Here is a 21,652-nt window from a genome sequence, read left to right as displayed (position 1 = left end):
CAACTACTGAGCCTGCGCTCTAGAGCCGAGCCACAACTACTGAAGCCCGCGTGCCTAGAGCCCGTGCTCTGCAACAAGAGAAGCCACTGCAATGAGAGGCCCACGCACTGCAATGAAGACCCAATTTAGCCAAAAATAAATAAATTTATTAAAAAAATAAAGCTAAACAGCTGCATGCAATGTCGCAGATTCACGATGTCACTCAAGTTCTGGGCTTTACTCCAGGGCCTAAAGGCACTTGGAGGACTGTTTCATCTGCCTGTGCAGTCTCTCCCTTACCGTGGAGGGCAGGGCCCTCCTGGCATGTTCTGGAGGCCACCAGAGCACTCTAGAACAGGAAGGGCAGGGCTGGGGAAAGCCGGTTACGGAAGGGACAGAAAGGTCAGTGACACAGAGGCCACCAGAGGGGCTGATCAGACTGGGCTTTGGGGGAAGCAAATGAGGGCAGTGACAGACCCAGCAGACAAGAGCCCTATGCCCCCCGTTGTCCCCCTCTCGTGATGTCTGTCACTACTTGGTAGACACCAATTCTCTAACACACAGTTTCCTTCTTTTGCATACCATTTGTTCGTATTAGTGTAAGCCAAATGAAGGACGAGCAGGTTGGAGCCCCTGAGGCGGCCAGGAGGCAAGCCCCTGGCCTTGGCCCACTGGGCTCCTGCTGGGCCCAGAGGCTTTCCCCCTCTTCCGCTCTCTGGCCAAGAGGGGCAGTGGGGTGGCCCTAGCCAGCTGCCCTCCACCTGCTTCTGGTTACATTGTGGGCGTGGGTTTCCCTTAAACTGTCCAATGTGGTATGCCCGTGCATATACTTCACACAAAATGTAAACGTCTCATGAGGGACTTCAGAAGTGAAGAATTATCAGAGACACATTTCGAATGTGTTAAGAAATATTAGTTTTATTTAACCAGTTTTCACAGCTGAATATTTATTCTATAAAAACTTTACAGATTGTACAGTTTATATATAGTTCAAACTACTGAACGAAAAAAGTAGGTCCCACAGATGCAAAAATACTGCACCAGCCAATACATGGTAAAGGCAGATGTCCACGCTGTACGGCTCTCCACGAGGCCGGGAGGTGGTCGGTTCTAAGTATAAACTTCAAAACTGTACAAAAATAAGGTTTTGATTTTATTTCATTCTTCATACATTCAATATGATTGCAAGCTCAGAAGCCTACCGAATGATAGGCGTCTGGAATCAGGAATCAGTCCCCACTCCTGGCGGGAATGCGGACGTCTATTTACACAGGGCACTCTCGGACAGCATCCTGTACTTGGTATATTGTGTAGACATGAAAGCAGAGACCAAGAACATTAAACGTCGATATAAGGTAGTTCTTTCTCTTAAAAAGGAGTTTCTGCATTTAATAGTGTGCCGAAAGAATTTTAACTTATTAAATAAAATATATTCTAAGTGAACCTAAAAATTACACTTTATAAACATAAAAATACTTTATTTTTGGTGTAATACATCAATCATATCTGCAAATAGAAAACCAAAACTGTATATAAAGTAGTTCTCACCCAGCAACAAGAAGCACTTATATAGTTATTTTTTCAAATGGGTCAGAAAAACTAATTATAAACCCCCTATAACTTAGAGATCATACTTAGCTATTCAGTGATTCGCTAACACTGCAAAACAAGCTTTCCCCTAGAGAGAGAGTGGTTTCTTCCTGTTAACTGGGTAAGAATCGGACATATTTAAGAAAGAGGGCAGAATCAATTCATTTCTCAGCGTGAATCCTAGGCGTGTTTTAGTCTGGGGGTATATTCATCAGTGGGTGTATTAATCAGAAATACTTATCCTAAAAGAATAAGTCTTCCTTTCGATTGAGAATTTTCGATCTCTGAGGTTTTGTACCTTCCTGGAGACAAGGGCATGCCTCAGATCTTTTCGTATTTCTATTTGGGGTTGGGGGTGGGGGGGCGAGGTGGGCTAACACCTCTTTAGATTCTGTTTTCTAGAAGGAAAAAAACAAGGAAAACAAACATTATTCTGACTTTTCTGACACCCAAACCAGGAAAACACACTTCTTTTTTATACAGTACTAGCCAAAGATAACAAAGTAGAGCCTCAACGAGCAGCCCAGAGCTCACAATTACACTTTTATACTTGTGTGTATATTAAGTATAAAATAATGACGTTTGGACAAAGGAGCTTTGTAGTTATTTATTTTAAAGTTACAGTACTTAAAAACTCCTTGGTAATAAATAGCTTGGCTGTTTCAAGTCCTGCTTCCAAGCGTGAGCTCCACGTGAACCTGTTTCAGGCTGTGAGGGTGGGTCCGCGCCCCGGGGAGCCCCAGCCGGCCTGCGCGATGCGACTCCAGGGTCGTCTGGGGCAGCCCGGCCGTCAGAACTCGTCGATCTTCCTCTGCAGGTACTTGAGCATGGAGTCCATGCCCTGGGCCGAGCCCCAGATCTTCTTCAGCACCTCGCACTCCCGCTCGTTGGCCTGCTCCAGCTCCAGCTTCATGTTGCAGCGCACCAGGGCCTTGGATTCCTCGAGCACCTGCGCCAGACAAGGAGCTGTGAGTTAGCGGGGACTGTGGCTGTAAGGGCTGGCTCCTCGCTGCCCCCGAGCTTACGGAGGCAGTTAGCAAACCTGAGGAGCCACCTGGTAAGAAGGTGACCAAACAAACATCTTACGATACGTGTCAGGCCTTGATATAGGTATAATGTGTATTTCATTCACTGTGGATACTGGACAAATTCTCCACTTCAAAGGGCTGTTAAGCTAATTCACAACAGAGCTGTGCTCTCTGTGCCCTGGTCCTGCCCCAGCAGCGTGACCAGCCTTGGGCCTGAGCTACGGCTGCGGGGACCCTGCCCCCAGCGTGGACCCTGTCCACGCCTGTGATACTCATTGAGAATGCCCACCCCGGGGGTTTTCTAACCGGAATTTAATTTCGGTAATGAGCTGTCGATGCCTGGCCAGCTTAGATGGGAGTTGTGTCAGTTAATATGAAATAACATTTCACCCTGTAATTTGCTAAATGCAACTTTGTTAGAAGACTATTACCCAGCACACTTATTAAACAAAAACCAAAGTCCACTGAGGGAGAAATAAGTGCGGTTGTATGAAAGGGCTTTGGAAACAGTAAAGAACTTTAGAAACATTGCTTTTTGCAGACTTTCACGGGACATTTTTAAGTGACTGACTCTCAGCTTGAACTGCACTCCTTGGCTCCTGGGTATCTGCAGAGGGAGGGCAAGGTCAGCAGAGGCCCGAGCCCGGCCTCCGGTGTCGCACATGAGGCGGCCGTGGGTGCCCCCTGTGTGCGCCCTGCAGGGAAAGGTCGCGGTGAGAGCACTGACGCATGGAAGAGAAGGAACTGGACGTACAACTGGGTTGCAGGAGGCGAGCTCCTTAATGCGGACCATGACTTCCTGGGTGAAGGTCCCGGGCCAGAACACCTGGGAGACCAGGCCTTTGCCGCACGCCTCCTGCGCCGTCAGCTTCCGTCCGCTGAGCAGCATTTCATTCGCCTGGAAGGAAGAAGAGCGGATGGCGTGTGAGACGCGGGAGGACACAGCCCGAACCCTCAGCCCCTCAAGGTTCAGACTGTGCGCGAGTAAGACACGGGAGGTGCCGTCAACGGGGGAAGTGCCTACTGGCCGGCGAGTTTTCAAGAAGATATAAAAGGCTTATTTTATGACGTAGACCAGAATCACCTGGACAGAACCAAGGAACCTAAATTAAAGGTCTCTCGGCTGTAGATCTGAAGTTACTGGCATGTCCCTCCCTGCCTGCCGCTGCCCAGTGCCAGCCATTCCCACGTGTGGACTCATTCAACACACAAACCGGTTTCCCAGGCAACTGAGGAGTAAGCAAGGCTAATGGCAATTTGTGGTTTTAGGGATTTGCACCAGGCACGGAACTGCTACACAACGTTTTCTATGTCAGAGAGGCCAACGGCTGACTGTTGTCAGTACACAGAGCAAGGTTCTAAGGGCAGGGATGTTTCTGCTGCAGGGTAACTTGGCAGCCATGCTTAACATCCACGTGGTAAAAATAAACTCTGCAGGACCTGGATGACCACTTAGTCTGCTTAAGAGGGTCTGACCACAGTTACTTCATAGGACCTGATGGAAGAAGTTCACATCTGTGTATGTTAAAATCAATTTCATACACACACTTTTTTTTAAAACTTGGTCCTGGACTTAGGTCACTTTTCAGGTCTCAACACAGCATGTATGGGTTTTATCTCATTCGAACGACAGGCTCAGATGCTGCAATAAGGAGAAAGGAGAGAGTCTATCTGAAAAGAAACCTCACCCTATTCTGATGTGACAATTTCCTCTCCGTAGTTTATCCTGAAGACTGATGGTCATGAAGAAGACTTGACCACGACCTTCTAGGCTCAGGTAAAACATACTTTTTTCCAAAAGAGATAAAACCCTTGTGATGAAAGGCCCTGCTGTTACTGAGACCCCTCAGCTGACAGACCCCTGCACCTCCTGGAAACCACTGGTGAGGCTGGAAGGCAGATGCCTGCGGATCTACTGGCCTTTCAACGTAGGGCGGGGAGCCGGGTCCCGCCTCCTAGCTCGTGTTGCTATGCACTCCTCTGCATCGTGCAGACAAGACCACACGCCGATCACTGAGCAGGGAGCACGTTCTCAAGACCGACTTGAACCCCAGGGTCTGAGCTTGGATGGTGGACGCAGATGCTGTGGGCCCCGGGCCGCCTGGAGTGGGAGTGACGGGGCGGACGTCCTTCAGCCCCTTGCATGGGCACCCCCTCGCCGTCACTGCCTTGAACATCGTTTTCTGCCATGTGGAGGTCACTTCCTGCTCCCCCCACCCCGTCTCCCCTTCCCTCTTCTGGACTCTCAGGCGTGGGGGCAGTGCCGGCCAGGCGCGACCGCCCCCCTCCGGCCAGTCCTGATCTGTGTCCCTGCTGCCTGGCTTCCTTCACGGGAGCAGGCTTGCCCCTCCCTGCTGTCGCGGGAACGCCTGGCCCAACTCGGTCTTCCTACTCCAGGTGGCGGGATGCACAGGGCAACGCGGGGCAGCTCCGAACTGACCCATAGGGGAAGCGCAGCCCCCAGGCCCACCTGCCGCAGCAGTGCCTGGCTGTACGCGGCTCCCCCGGGCAGGCCTGGTTTGGGGGGGCGGCAGGGGGCGTCCACCACGTGAACCGAGTGGCCGGTGCAGCCGCTGTCCCGCTGCACCTCCAGCCGGACACCAGGGCCAAGCTGGCAGGTCCTGAGGAGCCCGGCCGCTGGCCACACTGCCGGTCCTCACTCCAGCCTGGGACTGTGCCCCGCCTGCAGGGCCTCGGGTGTCCCCAGACCAGAGACCCTCCCCGCTCCAGTCCCGGGTCCCCGGCCGAGCCCCGTCCCACCCCTCCTGGGGCTGCCGGCCTGGCGGGCAGTGGGTGGCCGCGCACTCCGGGAGGACGGGCACCGGCCTCCGCGTCCCCGCAGGCTGGGAAACAAGGGGCGGAGGCCAGCACGGCCACGGCAACCCTCCCTCCCGCTGATCCCCAGGGGCGCCATCTCCCCTCCTCGCAGCTCTGGGTGCGGCTGGTCCCAGAGGGGCCATAGCTGCCAGGACAAGGGTCCCATTGGCCTTAAAGCCACGACTGCTGCCCGGGCAGGCAAGGAGGGGGAGGGGGGCACGGGGGCCCCCAGAGCCCCGCAGTCCTCCGGCCCGATGGCAGCCGTCTGCGGACCACGGCAGTGGCTCAGGCCTGGGCGGGCACAGGGCCCAGCGTCCCCCACCACGCTGGCCACTGAGGGCAGCAGAGGGGGCAGCTGGGGGGGACTACAGCAGGCAGTGAGACGGGGAGGAGGGACCCTGAGACCAGATGTGGCCACGGGGGCTGTGGCTGGTCCCACGTAACTCCTCCTCTTCTACGTTTCTTCAAACCCTTGAAACGTTCTGTTCAGGAGTGAGTTTAGACTTACAGAGATATGATAAAAGCAGCACAGAGAGCTCCTGGGACCTGTCCCCCAGCTGTCCCTCACGGTAACACCTCACGGGACACCTTGCGATGACCAGAACCAGGAAATTACCGTCAACACGAGGCTCTTGGGACTGAGGCATGCACCCTCTGCCGATCGCGCCAGGTTTCCCACCGACGCCCTTTCTCGGACCCAGGATCCCTGCCCTGGGCCGTCAGGCCCCTCCAGGCCGCGATGGTTCCTCGGCCTCTCGGGCGCCCTGGGGGCGCTGTGCGGCATTTGTGGGTGGTGCCTGCTGCCAGGGCTGCTCCAGTGTTACCGGGTGCCCAGGACACCTACTTCTCCCAACTGCAGTCGCTCTTTTTCCACCATCAATGACGAGCGGATGCAAACATCCTTTTCCTCGTCACCTGGTAGCCCCCGCCTGAGGCGGACACCCCTGTCTCATCCTCCTCTGCGTCTCCCCCAGGCATGGGGGGGAGTCCTGCACCCAGAGGCGCGGCCCTGCACACGGGCAGGAGGAGGTGGAGCCCACGGCACAAGGGCGACGGCTAGACACGGCTGTGCCGCCCAGATCTGGCTGCCCGGCCGCTGGAGACGGTCGGCACAGACGCCAGGAGCCCTGGGGACCCTCTGCCGCGGGGCGACACCGCAGCCCGAGCTCAGCGATGACGGACACAGCAGCCAGCCACTCCAACCCACGGCGGGATGCGTGTCCCAGGCCACAGGTGCCCAGAGCTTCCCACGGGGGCGGGGGTGAAGCTCTGCAGGGCCTGCCACATGCCAGCCTCCCCCTCAGTCTCTGCACCTGCGGCCCCAGCCCAGGACCCCAGCCCGTGCCCGATTACGGCTCAAGGAGTGAGGAACACACCATGAACTTTCTACAAACCACAAGCTGCAATGCAAACACAAACTCTCGTTACCAGTGGGTTCAACAGCTAAGAAATAACCCCCACAATCCTGTGGGAAAAGCCCTCTCATCCTAAGCAGCTTTTCTCCTTCATGCTTTCCCTTCAAAGTGCAGCTTTCAGGTTATTAGGTCAAGAACCTGTTGACTGACAGACTCTGGGAGGGCTCATGCCAAGGAGTACTTCCCAGAACTGCTGCCAGTGTCCTTGTCCCCATGGTGAAACAGAGCCACCCCACCCCCCGCCTCTGCAGGAGACCTTCCACCACTAGCAGCCGTGTGGATGAAAGGCTCTTGGTGCTCCAGCCAGGCATCAGGGCTGTGCCTCTGAGGTGGGAGAGCCAACTTCAGGACACTGGTCCACAAGACACCTCCCAGCTCCACGTAATACCAAACAGCAAAAATCTCTCAGAGATCTCCATCTCAACATCAAGACCCAGCTTCACTCAACAACCAGCAAGCTACACTGCTGGACACCCCATGCCAAACAACTAGCAAGACAGGAACACAGCCCCCTCCATTAGCACAGAGGCTGCCTAAAATCATAATAAGGCCACAGACACCCCAAAACACACCACCAGACGTGGACCTGCCCACCAGAAAGACAAGATCCAGCCTCATCCACCAGAACACAGGCACTAGTCCCCTCCACCAGGAAGCCTACACAACCCACTGAACCAACCTTAGCCACTGGGGGCAGACACCAAAAACAACGGGAACTACAAACCTGCAGCCTGCAAAAAGGAGACCCTAAACACAGTAAGATAAGCAAAATGAGAAGACAGAAAAACACACAGCAGATGAAGCAGCAAGGCAAAAACCCACCAGACCTAACAAATGAAGAGGAAATAGGCAGTCTACCTGAAAAAGAATTCAGAATAATGATAGTAAGGATGATCCAAAATCTTGGAAATAGAATAGACAAAATGCAAGAAACATTTAACAAGGACATAGAAGAACTAGAGAGGAACCAAGCAATGATGAAAAACACAATAAATGAAATTAAAAATACTCTAGATGGGATCAATAGCAGAATAACTGAGGCAGAAGAACGGATAAGTGACCTGGAAGATAAAATAGTGGAAATAACTACTGCAGAGCAGAATAAAGAAAACAGAATGAAAAGAACTGAGGACAGTCTCAGAGACCTCTGGGACAACATTAAACACACCAACATTCGAATTATAGGGGTCCCAGAAGAAGAAGAGAAAAAGGGACTGAGAAAATATTCGAAGAGATTATAGTTGAAAACTGCCCTAATCTGGGAAAGGAAATAGTTAATCAAGTCCTGGAAGCACAGAGAGTCCCATACAGGATAAATCCAAGGAGAAACACGCCAAGACACATATTAATCAAACTATCAAAAATTAAATATAAAGAAAACATATTAAAAGCAGCAAGGGAAAAACAACAAATAACACACAAGGGAATCCCCATAAGGTTAACAGCTGATCTTTCAGCAGAAACTCTGCAAGCCAGAAGGGAGTGGCAGGATATACTTAAAGTGATGAAGGAGAAAAACCTACAACCAAGGTTACTCTACCCAGCAAGGATCTGATTCAGATTTGACAGAGAAATTAAAACCTTTACAGACAAGCAAAAGCTAAGAGAATTCAGCACCACCAAACCAGCTTTACAACAAATGCTAAAGGAACTTCTCTAGGCAGGAAACACAAGAGAAGGAAAACACCTACAATAACAAACCCAAAACATTTAAGAAAATGGAAATAGGAACATACATATTCATAATTACCTTAAATGTAAATGGATTAAATGCTCCCACCAAAAGACATAGACTGGCTGAATGGATACAAAAACAAGACCCCTATATATGCTGTCTACAAGAGACCCACTTCAGACCTAGGGACACACGCAGACTGAAAGTGAGGGGATGGAAAAAGATATTCCATGCAAATGGAAATCAAAAGAAAGCTGGAGTAGCAATTCTCATATCAGACAAAATAGACTTTAAAATAAAGAATGTTACAAGAGACAAAGAAGGATACTATATAATGATCAAGGGATCGATCCAAGAAGAAGGTATAACAATTGTAAATATTTATGCACCCAACATAGGAACACCTCAATACATAAGGCAAATACTAACAGCCATAAAAGGGGAAATCGACAGCAACACAATCATAGTAGGGGACTTTAACACCCCACTTTCACCAATGGACAGATCATCCAAAATGAAAATAAGGAAAAACAAGCTTTAAATGATACATTAAACAAGATGGACTTAATTGATATTTATAGGACATTCCACCCCAAAACAACAAAATACACATTTTTCTCAAGTGCTCATGGAACATTCTCCAGGATAGATCATATCTTGGGTCACAAATCAAGCCTTTGTAAATTTAAGAAAACTGAAATGGTATCAAGTATCTTTTCCGACCACAACGCTATGAGACTAGATATCAATTACAGGAAAAGATCTGTAAAAAATACAAACACATGGAGGCTACACAATACACTACTTAATAACGAAGTGATCACTAAAGAAATCAAAGGGGAAATCAAGAAATACCTAGAAACAAATGACGATGAAAACATGATGACACAAAACCTATGGGACGCAGCAAAAGCAGTTCTAACAGGGAAGTTTATAGCAATACAACTGCCTCAAGAAACAGGAAACATCTCGAATAAACAACCTAACCTTGCACCTAAAGCAATTAGAGAAAGAAGAACAAAAAAACCTCAAAGCCAGCAGAAGGAAAGAAATCATAAAGATCAGATCAGAAATAAATGAAAAAGAAATGAAGGAGACAATAGGAAAGATCAATAAAACTAAAAGCTGGTTCTTTGAGAAGATAAACAAAATTGATAAACCATTAGCCAGACTCATCAAGAAAAAAAGGGAGAAGACTCAATAGAATTAGAAATGAAAAAGGAAAAGTAACCACTGACACTGCAGAAATACAAAGGATCATGAGAGATTACTACAAGCAACTCTATGCCAATAAAATGGACAACCTGGAAGAAATGGACAAATTCTTAGAAATGCACAACCTGAGGAGACTGAACCAGGAACAAACAGAAAATATGAACAGACCAATCACAAGCACTGAAATTGAAACTGTGATTAAAAATCTTCCAACAAACAAAAGCCCAGGACCAGATGGCGTCACAGGTGAATTCTATCAAACATTTAGAGAAGAGCTAACACCCATCCTTCTCAAACTCTTCCAAAATATTGCAGAGGGAGGAACACTCCCCAACTCATTCTACAAGGCCACCATCACCCTGATACTAAAACCAGACAAAGATGTCACAAAGAAAGAAAACTACAGGCAAATATCACTGATGAACATAGATGCAAAAATCCTCAACAAAATACTAGCAAACAGAATCCAACAGCACATTAAAAGGATAAGTGGGGTTTATTCCAGGAATGCAAGGATTCGTCAATATACACAAATCAATCAACGTGATACACCGTATTAATAAATTGAAGGAGAAAAACCATATGATCATCTCAAAAGATGCAGAAAAAGCTTTCAACAAAATTCAGCACCCATTTATGATAAAAACTCTCCAGAGAGTAGGCATAGAGGGAACTTACCTCAACAAAATAAAGGCCACATATGACAAACCCACAGCCAACATCGTTCTCAATGGTGAAAAACTAAAACCATTTCCACTAAGATCAGGAACAAGACAAGGTTGCCCACTCTCACCACTATTATTCAACATAGTTTTGGAAGTTTTAGCCACAGCAATCAGAGAAGAAAAAGAAATAAAAGGAATCCAAATTGGAAAGGAAGTAAAGCTGTCACTGTTTGCAGATAACATGATACTATACATAGAGAATCCTAAAGATGCTACCAGAAAATTACTAGAGCTAATCAATGAATTTGGTAAAGTAGCAGGATACAAAATTAATGCACAGAAATCTCTTGCATTCCTATACACTAATGATGAAAAATCTGAAAGTGAAATTAAGAAAACACTCCTGTTTACCATTGCAACAAAAAGAATAAAATACCTAGGAATAAACCTACCTAAGGAGACAAAAGACCTGTATGCAGAAAATTATAAGACACTGATGAAAGAAATTAAAGATGATACAAATAGATGGAGAGATACACCATGTTCTTGGATTGGAAGAATCAACATTGTGAAAATGACTCTACTACCCAAAGCAATCAACAGATTCAATGCAATCCCTATCAAACTACCACTGGCATTTTTCACAGAACTAGAACAAAATATTTCACAATTTGTATGGAAACACAAAAGACCCCGAATAGCCAAAGCAATCTTGAGAAAGAAAAAAGGAGCTGGAGCAATCAGGCTCCCCGACTTCAGACTATACTACAAAGCTACAGTAATCAAGACAGTATGGAACTGGCACAAAAAAAGAAATATAGATCAATGGAACAGGATAGAAAGCCCAGAGATAAACCCATGCACATATGGTCATCTCATCTTTGATAAAGGAGGCAAGCATATACAGTGGAGAAAAGACAGCCTCTTCAATAAGTGGTGCTGGGAAAACTGGACAGGTACATGTAAAAGTATGAAATTAGAACACTCCCTGACACCATACACAAAAATAAACTCAAAATGGATTAAAGACCTAAATGTAAGGCCAGACACTATCAAACTCTCAGAGGAAAACATAGGCAGAACACTCTATGACATGAATCACAGCAAGATCCTTTTTGACCCACCTCCTAGAGAAATGGAAATAAAAACACAAATAAACAAATGGGACCTAATGAAACTTCAAAGCTTTTACACAGCAAAGGAAACCATAAACAAGACCAAAAGACAACTCTCAGAATGGGAGAAAATATTTGCAAATGAAGCAATTGACAAAGGATTAATCTCCAAGATTTACAAGCAGCTCATGCAGCTCAATAACAAAAAAACAAACAACCCAATCCAAAAATGGGCCGAAGACCTAAATAGACATTTCTCTAAAGAAGATATACAGATGGCCTACAGACACATGAAAGAATGCTCAACATCATTAATCATTAGAGAAATGCAAATCAAAACTACAATGAGATATCATCTCACACCGATCAGAATGGCCATCATCAAAAAATCTAGAAACAATAAATGCTGGAGAGGGTGTGGAGAAAAGGGAACACTCTTGCACTGTTGGTGGGAATGTAAATTGATACAGCTACTATGGAGAACAGTATGGAGGTTCCTTAAAAAACTAAAAATAGAACTACCATATGACCCAGCAATCCCACTACTGGGCATATACCCTGAGAAAACCATAATTCAAAAAGAGTCATGTACCAAAATGTTCATTGCAGCTCTATTAACAATAGCCAGGACATGGAAGCAACCTAAGTGTCCATCATTGGATGAATGGATAAAGAAGATGTGGCACATATATGCAATGGAATATTACTCAGCCATAAAAAGAAACGAAATGGAGGTATTTGTAGTTAGGTGGATGGAGTTAGAGTCTGTCATACAGAGTGAAGTAAGTCAGAAAGAGAAAAACAAATACAGTATGCTAACACATATATATGGAATCTAAGGAAAAAAAGTCATGAAGAACCTAGTGGCAAGACAGGAATAAAGACACAGACCTACTAGAGAATGGACTTGAGGATATGGGGAGGGGGAGGGGTGAGATGTGACAGGGTGAGAGAGTGGCATGGACATATATACACTACCAAATGTAAAATAGATAGCGAGTGGGAAGCAGCCGCATAGCACAGGGAGATCAGCTCGGTGCTTTGTGACCACCTAGAGGGGTGGGATAGGGAGGGTGGGATAGGGAGACGCAAGAGGGAAGAGATATGGGAACATATGTATATGTATAACTGATTCACTTTGTTATAAAGCAGAAACTAACACACCATTGTAAAGCAATTATACTCCAATAAAGATGTTAAGAAAAAAAAAAGAACCTGTTGATTGCAAACTCTGGTTCGTTTGGGTCACAAACTGGGTATTTACTACTCGTGGGTATCGGCGTTAATTACGCAGAGACAGAGACTCCTCACGGCAGGAGGGCCTCTTCCATAAACAGTCTATGAACCAAACCATAAAAACCTTCCACGAGCTCCTGAATTAAGAATGTGATTTCATGATTTAAGAACAAGAACTGAATTACAAGTGCATTTGATGGAAAGCACCCCCCAAGAATGACACCTTGTATATATTTAGAAAAACAGTAACCAAACTAGACTTCTTCAGGAAGTTTTCTAAGATGATTTTTTAAAAAGAGGTACTCACAGATGCTCCTCCCATAATCTTGGGAAACATCACGGTGGAACAGCCATCTGGACTCTGTCCGAAGGTAGTGTAGGGTGTTTGGAACCAAGCCTTTTCGTTGGCCCAAACCACGTCACAGAGAGGCAGTATGGACGCCCCTAGTCCAATGGCTGGGCCGTTCACGGCTACAATAATAGGCTTCTTAAACTGAATGAAAGTATTCACGAAGTTTCTAAAATGGAAAATAGGGGAATTACTCAAAACACTGCATATCTGAGCAACAGAAAAATCTACTTCTATGGAATTCAATACACCAAGATGCGAACTCTGTGGGCATCACCGTGACTTGGAATTCACTGATGGCCTTCTCCCCGCTGCCGGGGGCCCTGGGTTTATGTACCATGTGCTGCAAAGGCTTAATGGTGCCCTGGACGCCACAGGACCTGTGTGAATTCTGCGGGAACAGCACAACGGAAGGTGCTCTCGGCTTGGGCTCCAGGGCCAACCTGTCTTCCCCTGACGGCAGGAGGAGCCCAGGAACCACGATGGGCTTCGGAGGACCAGTCCAGCAGCTCTCCCGGAGGAGACCTGGCCTGGGGTCACTGCGGTAGCCTGTGCTGGGCAGAGACGCGGGGCCTGGGGTCAGGAACCCCAGGGTTCCAGTCCCCAGGTCTGGACTCGGTCGGGGATTTCAGACGGCTCACTGATTAACTGGAAACACAGATATTTCCTGAGTTTATACAGAACTAGATGGAATGAGTTGGGGGACGTAGGGATGAGAAGCTCCCAGGCTCGTGTGAGACGTGAGACCCGACAAGAGCATCGCACGGCCCGGACACAGAGGGCGTGGGTTCTCACACGGCCCCGCCGACGCCGGTGGGATCTGCTGGAGGGTCAGGCTGGGAAGGCGGGCTGCTCTGTGCTTCGGGTCAGGGCCAGAGGGTGCGTCTCCCTCCCCCGCACCGGAAGCTAACTACGTTCAGAGCTTGCGTCTTGTGAAGATTTAACGTGGTGAAGAAAAGGACAAACACACCCAAAATAAATACAAGATCATGCCTTTAGGGCCAGCTATGTTCTAGATCAGAATTCCGTCCAGAACTGCAAATTCTAAAGCTGACGACCCCCAGCTTTAGTACCAAAAATAACAGTCTGGGCGCTGCTCCCTACAATTCAGCCATTTAAAAAGAAGGCAGATCTGCTCCGATCGTCCCTGAAAATCACAGCTTAGCATCTAGTCTCCCCTCCTTCCCAAACACTGGCACGAAGGGTCGTGTCTTTTCTGGATGGCAGGGTGGGGAGGTTTGGAGGGAGGGAGGGAGTGTGTGTGTGTGTAAGTAAGGGGGAGGGGACCCCAGAGTTTGGCAGCCTGCAGGCCTCAGTCTGGGGACTCTTCTCGAAAACCCCTGCAGTCAGCACAGACCTCAGCCTGCCCCCGGGTCCCCAAAGGTTGTGGGGATTGAGAATTAGGCCACTCGAATGAATGAGCTGCAGAGACTTTTAAAGGAGAGCCTGGGGCACTGTTAGGAAGATCACACTGGGTTTTAAGGACGCAAAGAGAGCCAGACAACCTTTACAATAGGTCCTTGAAATAATCCTAGACCATGTACATGAAGCTACTTCAGTTCTGCCACTTTTTGAGGATTCTGGGTCAACGAGTCGTGACGGAAATGCCTTTTCTATGCTCAGTTACCAACGACCCTTGAGAAGGTAACTGCTGTCTCCCTGATTCAAAGCAGACGTTTTCCCCGAGTAGCCCCACATTCATCTGCTCACGTGAACAGGGGCAAAGTGGTAGCTTAACATGAAAGAGGTGATCAAAACAGTGTAATAAAGGGATTCTATAGAGAAACGGTACAAGGAATGAATCCTTGTCACGTTATATGTCAGTATAAAAGAAAAAAAAATCTGCTTCTAAAATACATATTGAAAAATCAGGCTGGAGAAATTGGAACTGAATTTTTCCCCCCTAAGAAGATGATTTTATTTTTATTTTTGCTTGGATTGACAATCTAAACCCGGGGCTCTTTCTGGGAGGAGTAGGAACTAACCGACTCACTCTGGAGTGAAGACCATCACCCCTTCTCAGAGGATTCCACTGCGCCGTCTGATGAGCTCTGAGATGCCAGAGCGAGCACGGTCCACAGAGAAACCCCTCTCGTGTGAAAATAAAACAAAAAAAACAAAGAAAACCCCCCAAAAACCCCAAACAGAAGTTCACAGAACTGCTTTTCTGTGTAGTAGAAACTTCCCCGAGCCAAGAAGGCTTAGCCACACGGCAGCCAGAGGTGGGAGACGGGAGCTGCCTTCAGGCCCCGGGATGGCTCTCGGGAGCCTGGCAGCCAGGGACTGTCTGTCCACTGCTTTGGAGGGCGTAAAGCAAGTGTATTTTAGAACTTAAAATGCATGAACGTTCAAATGTGCTCAATGCAACATACTGAGTTTAAACTTCAGTTTCCTCTGGATTACCTATGAATTGAGTGAAAGGCTGTGCTGGGAACAGCAGGGGAGGAACGAGATCGTATTTGCCACAAAAAGACTATTAAACAAAACCGAAATTCTCTCCATTCTTTTGAAGAACATTTACTACCCCACAGACCTCACCAAGCTAGAAAGTCACCTAAGAACAACAGGCTAGGAATTGTTTTGGGGAAACCAAGAACTGACCTGTTAAGGGCCAGTTCATTGCCATTTCTCAACTGAGCTCCCCCTTCACGAGAGTGTCTGGAACGGGACTGAATGGGGAAGAGGTCAGGTTCTAGGGGACGTTTCCTCTCTGGTTTTGCTCCCTCCCCCAAATCGCTGCTCCTCTCGCCTCCTTTTGGGGAGAGGAGGCTCCTGGTCCTTCAGACACGAAGCAGCAGCTATTGGTCCCCACAGACTGCAAAAGCCTAACGTTATAAACTGATCCCTAATAACTCTTTTTATCACTAATGTGCTGAGTATTTTTATTACAATTAATCTGCAAACTGGTTACTGCCAAGAATCCCAGCAACGGAATTAGCCCCTACAGATACTTAAGAATCTATAGTTTAGACCTGACCTTCCTATTTCCCACCTTTCTTTTGGAAACTCGCTGTGATTGATGTTCGTTGCCCAAAGTTTTAAGGAATTCGAGACGAGACACCACAGAAACAAAAGATACACGTAGTAATACCTTTATGTGTATAAGCCAACCTTACACACATAAAAATGAATTTCAATGCAAATGAGCAAAAGTAAAGGTTAAGTCAATCTGGTGTAACTATTTCTGGATCCTGCCTGAGTGCATTCAGAAAAATTCACATTGACAAAAATGTATCATTTAAAGAAGAACTGATTTCCTAAAGCAAGATTTGGCTTTCCCCTAGGATACCAATTCAGCCTTTTGTGGGGAGTGAGGAGAGTCTGGAGTTTTGGAAATGGAGTGGGTGGCTGAAGAAAATAAGCATTTAAAGTTACCTAGAAGTTCAATACATGAGATCGCTCTTGACCTATCCTTCCTCTACTCTGTCTAATCCCAACAATACAAGCCTTTGCCCCAGTCAAGGGCAACCCCACCCTGGAGGAGCGGGCCAGAAAGTTTATTAGTGGAACTCAGGGAACTGTCTACGGGGGAAGTGAGCCAGAACGGAGGCTGACAAACCCTGTCTTCTCACTCAGCAGAGCCCTCAAATCACACAGTCAGGTGGAAAGTCAGTGTGATCTTATGGAAAATACACAAAGTCACCACCTGAGGCATAAGCATCTGTATTTTAAAAATGATCAGTAAGTTCCTATAATTCATCCTGAAAGGGTGGGATGGGTCAATAATTAGGAATATCTACAAGTTATCCTAAAGTTACTGACGACTTGTCAAGGAATTACGTGCATTGATCAAGCAGTTTACTTTGAAACTGAATAACAAGGTGGTCCCATCTAGTACACTGAAAGTTTGAAATTATTTAGGAAGCCAGAAGCGATGCTTAATAAAATCAGATTATAAAATTTCAAACTATTTTTGGAAAAACAACTACCCTATGATAGCCTAAAAAATAGTAGTAATGTTCGAAAAGATTAACAAACAGATAATGCCTTGTATACGTGCACGCCATGTGTATATAGTATGAGAAAACGTATTAATTTTGAGAATTATTAAAAATATTCTAAAAGGCCAAGGCAATGCCCTATAGTCCCAAGGTGTGGGGTTCCAGGGCTCCTCCGACGGGCTGTTTGGGGCTGCGCCCATCGGAACCATCTGGGGAGATCTTTTGGAGAGAGATGCCCCGCCTACTCCAGGAAAAGACAGGAAAAAGGCTTCCACCGTCCTGCTGTGCAGCCCTCGAATGGTTTAGGGACCAGAAAGCCCAGTGCCCTCAACGTCAGTGCTTAGAGTCTCAGCCACGCGGGGCCCAATGATCATCGAAAGCAGCTCAACTTCAACTCTCCAAATAACCAAGGATCTTGGAGAAGATTCAACCAACGTTATTGCCACTTTGCGAGTCTGCATCTCTTTAAATGTTTTCATCCTGTAAGTGACAAAGACACACAAAGGGTTCTTTGGGGTCCCTGAGGGATATGACATTTCTAGGGAAGTAGGCAGGGCAGAACAAGAGTCGTTCTGGCTGGTGACTGCGTTTCCTTCACTTCAGATAAAATTAATCTCTGAAAAATCAGACACTTTTAATTATGCTTATAGTGATTAGCATGAAATACATACAAAATATGTACCTGCATATGCTTATTGCAGAATTATCTGGTTCTAAAGAAAGCTTCCTGCAACGTTATGTTATAGGAGTAGAAAATCCAAAAACAGAGGAAATAGAAATATCGAAAGTTATACTGCTAACTGGGAAAAGTTGCAAAACAACACACAATATAATTCCACTTATTTGATAGAACTAAAAATCTATATTATTTGTGTGTGTGTGTGTGTGTGTATGCAATGCACATCTGAAAATGTTTGAAAAAGGTTGGGGAAGACATACAAATAAACAGTGGATGCCTTGCGGGGGGTGAAAGAAAGGGAACTCTGTGTATCTGTACCATCTAGTTTTATGTGTAGCTGGAACTCAGGATGAACTTGTGTGTACTGCTTGTACTGAAAAAACCTTCTCATGTGATGTTATGGAACTAGTGTGTCATAAAGTCCAGCCGATTTATTTTAGAGTCAAGCAAACGGTAAGTTACCACGTGAAAAAGAGAGAGTGTCTTTATTCCAGGGCTGGCGGCAGAGCACGTGGAGCGCGGACGGCCGAAACCCCGGCTACGTGCTACCCTGCGCTCTGCCCCTGGAGCGCCCCCCATCGAGCGTGTGCTGGGCTCCAGCCAACCTTGACATGAGTCATTTGCTCAAGGCAAGTGGCCCACAGCAGAGACAGAAGATCTCACCAACTAACTCTGCTACCAGCGAGTCTCAGGGGAGGAGACGCACGCCCTGCTCGCAGGCCCGTCCAGACCCGCCCCACGGGGTCTGGGTCACGCCGGCGTTCACGGCGGACCAGGTGTGCGTACCTGATGGCCTCGGCCATCTTCGTGCTCTCTCTCTTCCGGTCGTCCGTCAGGCGCCGGATGAAGTAGATGAAGTCGAGGCCGCAGCAGAACACGCTGCCCACGGCGCTGAGCAGCACCAGCTTGCTGTCGTCGGCGGCGGCTGTGCTCAGGGCGCTCTGCACTTCCTTCATCACCTGAAAGGCACCGGGTGTCACGGGCGCGAAGGGAACCCTCAGGGCATCTTACTACTGGACCATCTCGATCCACGGAAAGTGCATTTACAGCCTGATACTGTTGCCTGTATCTACCAAGTAACTCGCAAGTTTCTTATTTTCTGAAACCAGCGATTGGGAATAATGGGGACAGAGTATCATCACGTAACAAATTACGAACGGAGCATAACTAGAGAGATGTGTGAATCTGAGTTACTCAACGGTCCAGTCCTTGCGGCTCTCGGTGGGTGAGTTACGTATTATATCCCCTTGGCATTTCTACAGTTTGGACAGCAGGTGGCACATGCAACCAGTTCAAACAAACCACTAGTTTGGTTCTGTTTGGTTTCATTTGACACCAGCCTCCATACTTGGGACAGAAACCCCAAGTTTAGTGCGTAAGGGTAATAAGTACAAGCACATCAGCATGGAGGCATTTTAGAAGGGCACAAACCATTTAAAATGGTCTCTGTGAAGGACTTACAAATAACCAACGGTCTAATAATGTACCGGGAACCAGCCCTGAGCTGGTCTGTCCGGTGATCCTGGCCAGACACACTAGCTTTCTGTGGTTTGGTTTTCTCCTCCAGAAAAGGCTTGACCTAGCTGTTCACAAGCAGGAAACAAACAACTACCAGAACTTACAATTTTAAGCATGATATAGTGCAGGTTCAAACACTTCCGATTTTAGATACTTCACAGAACTAAGTTTTCGAGGCTCTGCGAGCACCAGTCTCCCTCGATCCTGGGAAGCTGCCTTTACCGGGTTCGATCAGTAACAAATGCACTGGTATCACTGCAGCTGTAAGTTCCACTGCGTGGAGTGCTGGGACCGACTGGGAAGGATGGTGAGATATTCGGAAGGCTGGACCTGGGGCTCTTTAATCTTGTCTGAACAGAGAGCTCTGGGACCTGACAAAAGCTACAGGATGGCGTGTGCACACGCTTTACACGTGACTTCAGGGAGGCCCCCTGTCCCCCCCGATGGATGAAGAGCTCCTGGCCGGGAGGTGGAAGCACAGGGGCACCACCGCCACCTCCCTGTTCACAGCCAGAGCCCCAAGCAGGAAGCCGGGCCCTCACCGGACCACACCGTCCCCACATGTAACGGGGAGCAGGCCTGCCGCGCTGCCCTGGCTTCCACCGTCGGGTGAAACAGCCCGGGGTGGGGATGGGGGATGAGAAAGGGCGCACGAGAGCAGGGACCGGGCCCCGCAGGCCCCGAGAGGCAGGAGGCCCCGAGCGGCCCCAGGGACGGCGCTCACCTCTGGGTTGAGAGAGTTGTTCTCGGACGACTTTGTGGACAGCAGGATGTGAGTGAAGCCGTCCTGCTTCCGGACGACGATGTCCCTGTACCTGTAGGCGCTTTCCGTCTGCCTCACGCTGAAACGCAGCCGCTTGTCGAAGGGCTGGTCTCGTCTGTCGTCGATGAATTTCCTCTTCCCGGCCGTCACGCCCGCGACTGACGTCTGCAGGTTGGTCGTCCCGTTGGCCGTCAGCGCGTCCATGAATGGGGAGGAACCTGCCAGGGGTCCGAAAGCACAGCAGTCGGTGAGGTCTTGCCGTCAACTCGCCATTGAATTAGGGAAAAATGCTTGCGACAGACCCAGGATCAACTGTGTTAATTTAAGAAGGTTAAAAAGCAGAAGTTTTGGAGAGGCTACTTTGAAAGGCGTTGGTTTGCCTTCCAAGTCTGACGAGGAAATCGCCCTCGCACTGATCCCGCCTAATAAAACAGAGATGGGAAGGAACGTGCTGAAAAGAAGCTGCAAAATTTGAGACTTTTGAGGAATGGAACTGAACTAGATAGAATGGGTCTCATGAAGAGGACATACTCCGGGCTTGAGAAGTTGAAAGAAAAATGGAAACTGATTCAAAGAAATATCTTATTTTTAGAGCCGAGCTACCTGCCATTTAGCCGAAATTTCTTCTGGACGAAGAGCCACTCGTACGGACGCACGAAGCAGCCCCTCCCCCACCCCCGTTTCTGCGGGTCCACCACCCCCTCGGGCCACTCTGTCCACTGGTCCCAGTTCTACTACATTGTCAAACAGCCTTTTCAACGGCTGGAGACAGCGCTCTCTCCTGCCACCGAAGACGTCCCGCTCCTTCTCCCTCCTCGGTAGGCTGCTGTGTGTCAGCCTGACTGCTGTGCTTCACTCAGCCCTAAAGACACAGCCTTCCAGACTCAGTGCTGCTTAATACGGTAAAGTCAAGAGTTTGATACTTTCTTAGAGTTACCAAGAAACGTCAGGCTAAGGGCTCAAGTGTTAAGGCAAATAATTATGCTCCCATTGGTGTGAACTGTCTAAATATTATCTAACGTGGTAATGAATGTATAGAGCCTTTGGGTGGAGGAAGAAAGAGAAAGAAATGCAAGGAACTGGATAAGGCTTTACTGATAAAATGAGCAAGGAGAGAAGTTCTCTGAGGAGAAGAGCGGGATGAATTACGAGTCAGGAATATTTCCTGCGAAGTGAAAGAAGACAAGCTGGAGCCGCTGGAGAAGACTTGTGAGTGGATGTTTGGAGAAGTCAGGTCATCTCCCTGGTTAAACAGGTTGACTTTCATTCAGTTAGTAGAACTACTTTGGAGGTTTTTAGAATTCAAAATAAATTCGTTTTTGGGAAAATCTGGGAGAAGTTCTAATAAATATATGGTGCAAGACGCTGAGACTATAAGAAGGTACATGGTAATAGGCCTCCCCCATCAGCCCACGACCCCCTGCCCTCCACAGCCACTGTGTCTGGTTTCCAGGTGTCTCACAGAGTGCCCTAGGTGTATATCAGCAAATATGAATTTAAATGCTTCTCTCTCACCCGCCTTTAACAAACACAAATGGTGGCATATTAGACACAGCGTTTTGGATTTCTGTAATGCCTTTTACCAGCAATTTTTTGATACTACAAATAATGCTGCAGTGCATAACCTTGGCTTGTGTTGTCCCTTCCCATGTGCTGGCCAATCTGTA

At 47.7% G+C, this 21,652-nt stretch overlaps 1 protein-coding gene across 3 annotated transcripts in view; it reads right to left on the bottom strand.

The window, feature by feature from the left end:
- Positions 1 to 877: 877 nt before the first annotated feature.
- Positions 878 to 21,652, bottom strand: part of CDYL (chromodomain Y like) — a 153,430-nt gene continuing 132,655 nt past the window's right edge. For 2 of the 3 annotated variants that reach the window (XM_082413308.1, XM_082413310.1), the window contains 5 exons: positions 19,947 to 20,203; positions 18,491 to 18,663; positions 13,043 to 13,253; positions 3,352 to 3,495; positions 878 to 2,518 (listed from right to left, as the gene is read on the bottom strand). In XM_082413308.1, the coding sequence (XP_082269434.1) occupies positions 2,360 to 2,518; positions 3,352 to 3,495; positions 13,043 to 13,253; positions 18,491 to 18,663; positions 19,947 to 20,203 (944 nt within the window). In that variant the 3' untranslated portion in view covers positions 878 to 2,359. The remainder of the gene's footprint in view (positions 2,519 to 3,351; positions 3,496 to 13,042; positions 13,254 to 18,490; positions 18,664 to 19,946; positions 20,204 to 21,652) is intronic. The other variant, XM_082413309.1, reaches the window with a different exon arrangement.

The sequence above is a fragment of the Balaenoptera physalus genome (genome assembly GCF_965194825.1).
Source record: "Balaenoptera physalus genome assembly, chromosome: 11".
Lineage (NCBI taxonomy): Eukaryota > Metazoa > Chordata > Mammalia > Artiodactyla > Balaenopteridae > Balaenoptera > Balaenoptera physalus.
This window is presented reverse-complemented; position numbering and strand designations above follow the sequence as displayed.